This window comes from Octopus bimaculoides, chromosome 17 (assembly GCF_001194135.2).
Source record: "Octopus bimaculoides isolate UCB-OBI-ISO-001 chromosome 17, ASM119413v2, whole genome shotgun sequence".
NCBI classification, from domain to species: domain Eukaryota; kingdom Metazoa; phylum Mollusca; class Cephalopoda; order Octopoda; family Octopodidae; genus Octopus; species Octopus bimaculoides.
Genome location: NC_068997.1, coordinates 48401654 through 48403736, shown reverse-complemented (window position 1 = coordinate 48403736; position 2083 = coordinate 48401654). Strand labels below are relative to the sequence as shown.

At 29.3% G+C, this 2083-nt stretch overlaps 1 protein-coding gene across 1 annotated transcript in view; it reads right to left on the bottom strand.

Moving 5' to 3' along the window:
• Positions 1–2075, bottom strand: part of LOC106871446 (synaptotagmin-15) — a 264254-nt gene extending 262179 nt beyond the window's left edge. The window contains exon 1 of the mRNA XM_052973905.1: positions 274–2075. Within this exon, the coding sequence (XP_052829865.1) occupies positions 274–340 (67 nt within the window). The 5' untranslated portion in view covers positions 341–2075. The remainder of the gene's footprint in view (positions 1–273) is intronic.
• Between the last annotated feature and the right edge of the window lie 8 nt (positions 2076–2083).

Below are 2083 nucleotides of genomic sequence, written 5' to 3'. Positions count from 1 at the left end.
AATACCGTGTTAAAGTGATGTATTTTGAGTAGATATAAAGAATAATAATAAAGTGAGCAAAACGCATATAAACAATAAGTTTCTTTTATATATATATATATATATATATATATATATATAAGTCAGTATTAGTATATATTGTCAGTAATGAGGAGTGTATTGTATAGTAAAGTACAGTGATTGGTATGGTGCAGTATATATAAGATATAGCATAGTAATAATTATGATATGGTATAATGAAGTACAGTGGTAAAAGAGTTTGAAGAAACTTACCATTGATATGTGCTGTGGTTGATAATTTTCCCGAATTCTCCATGGGTAATTTCTTCTTTGGAGGCATTTTGGTCTTATAGATAATTGGATAGACAAGGTAGTGAGGGCAAACGAATAGATAGATAGATAGATAGATAGATAGATAGATAGATAGATAGATAGATAGATAGATAGATAGATAGATAGATAGATAGATAGATAGAGTGAAAAGTGGATTGATTGATGTATGGATAATGGATAGATAGAAAGAGCTGGAGCGAACACAAGCACCCCTTTTACATCCAAGCACCTGTCTATCCGTCTGCCCGTCTATCCGACCGGGGTATATTTTAGCCCAAAAGCCAATTTAGTTGGCAGTCTTCCTGATGAAGTTAAAATTCCGTCCTTTTGGAAATGTCTGAATCAATTCTCCGCAATTGAATGAAAGGTAAATTTAACTGCAGGTAAATTAATTAAGCCATAAAACAGCAATCTTTCCTTCATGAAACTTCAAACCAAATTACTAATTAAGGACGATAGAAGTTCCTTTCTATAATATCATCGAGAAAATTCCATTCCACTTTTATTTTAGCGAGCTTTCTTTCATTGAAAACTTTTGATTGTTAGTTTTCCAATTTTTTGAGAATTTATAATAAATACTTGCTTTTTCTTTCTTTACCTTTATTTTCTTTTTTTTTTTTTAGCTTTTTTCTTCTAATTTATAATTTTGAATTTTTGATGTTACTTTTCTTGTTCTGTAATTCCTTCAAATATCTTCAGGCTACCGATACTTCATTTACAAATTATCTTTGTTGTTTTAAGGTTAAAAAAAAATTCAAATTTCATTGATATTTTTCTTCTTCTGCTTCCTCTCAGTAATCCTGGAAATATAGATTTATCATATATATCTGTGATATTCTCGTTTTTCATATTTAAAGTTCATATATTCTTTTCTTTCATACACGACATATGTATCTATATATATATATCTTTTTGTTTTTGTTTTTATTCATATGATAATGTTCGTTTTTACATTTTCCCTTTCAGATAGAATATTCTTTTAACAAAACACTATAACAATTTTTATATCATAGCATTCGATTCAATATAATAGCATCTCATAGAATCTCTACAGACGAAGCTGTTTATTTCCTTAGCTTTACATCTTCAGATTATTATTGTTGTTGTTGTTGTTGTTGTTGTTGTTGTTGTTGTTGTTTAGTTCCTTCTCTCCTTCCGGAAAAGCAACACAAACCTTTTTCTATAGACTATCAGTTATAATGCAGGTGAATAAAGTCAATGTGTTTTATATACAAGCATTCATTAACTTCTAGCTGATGGCTCTGTATTATATATATATTTATGTGCATGTGCGTGTGTGCGTACATATATATATATATATATATGTGTCTGTGTGTGTGTGTGTGTGTGTGTGTGTGTGTGTGTTTAGAAATTATTTACTTCTCTTCATGTATCCCTCTTAATTGCGGATATTTTATAACTTCAGCACTATTAAAAAATTATTACTAATATTCAGCCAGTATTAGTAAATATTGTTGCTTTTGTTGTTGTTTTTGTTGATGTTGTTGCTGTTGCTGCTGTCGTCGTGGTCGTGGTCGTGGTCGTCTTAGCCGTTTTGGCATCAAAGTTAAAAAGTCAATCTCCATCGGCCATTATTGAGCCAAATACTAGGGAAGTTTTCAAGTATATTGCCAAATTATATTTTGGTTTTCTTTCCCGTCTATTTCATTTAACATCATATATGACATTTCCTATATTATGCTATTATATTATATTGAAGCATATATATATATATATATATATATATATA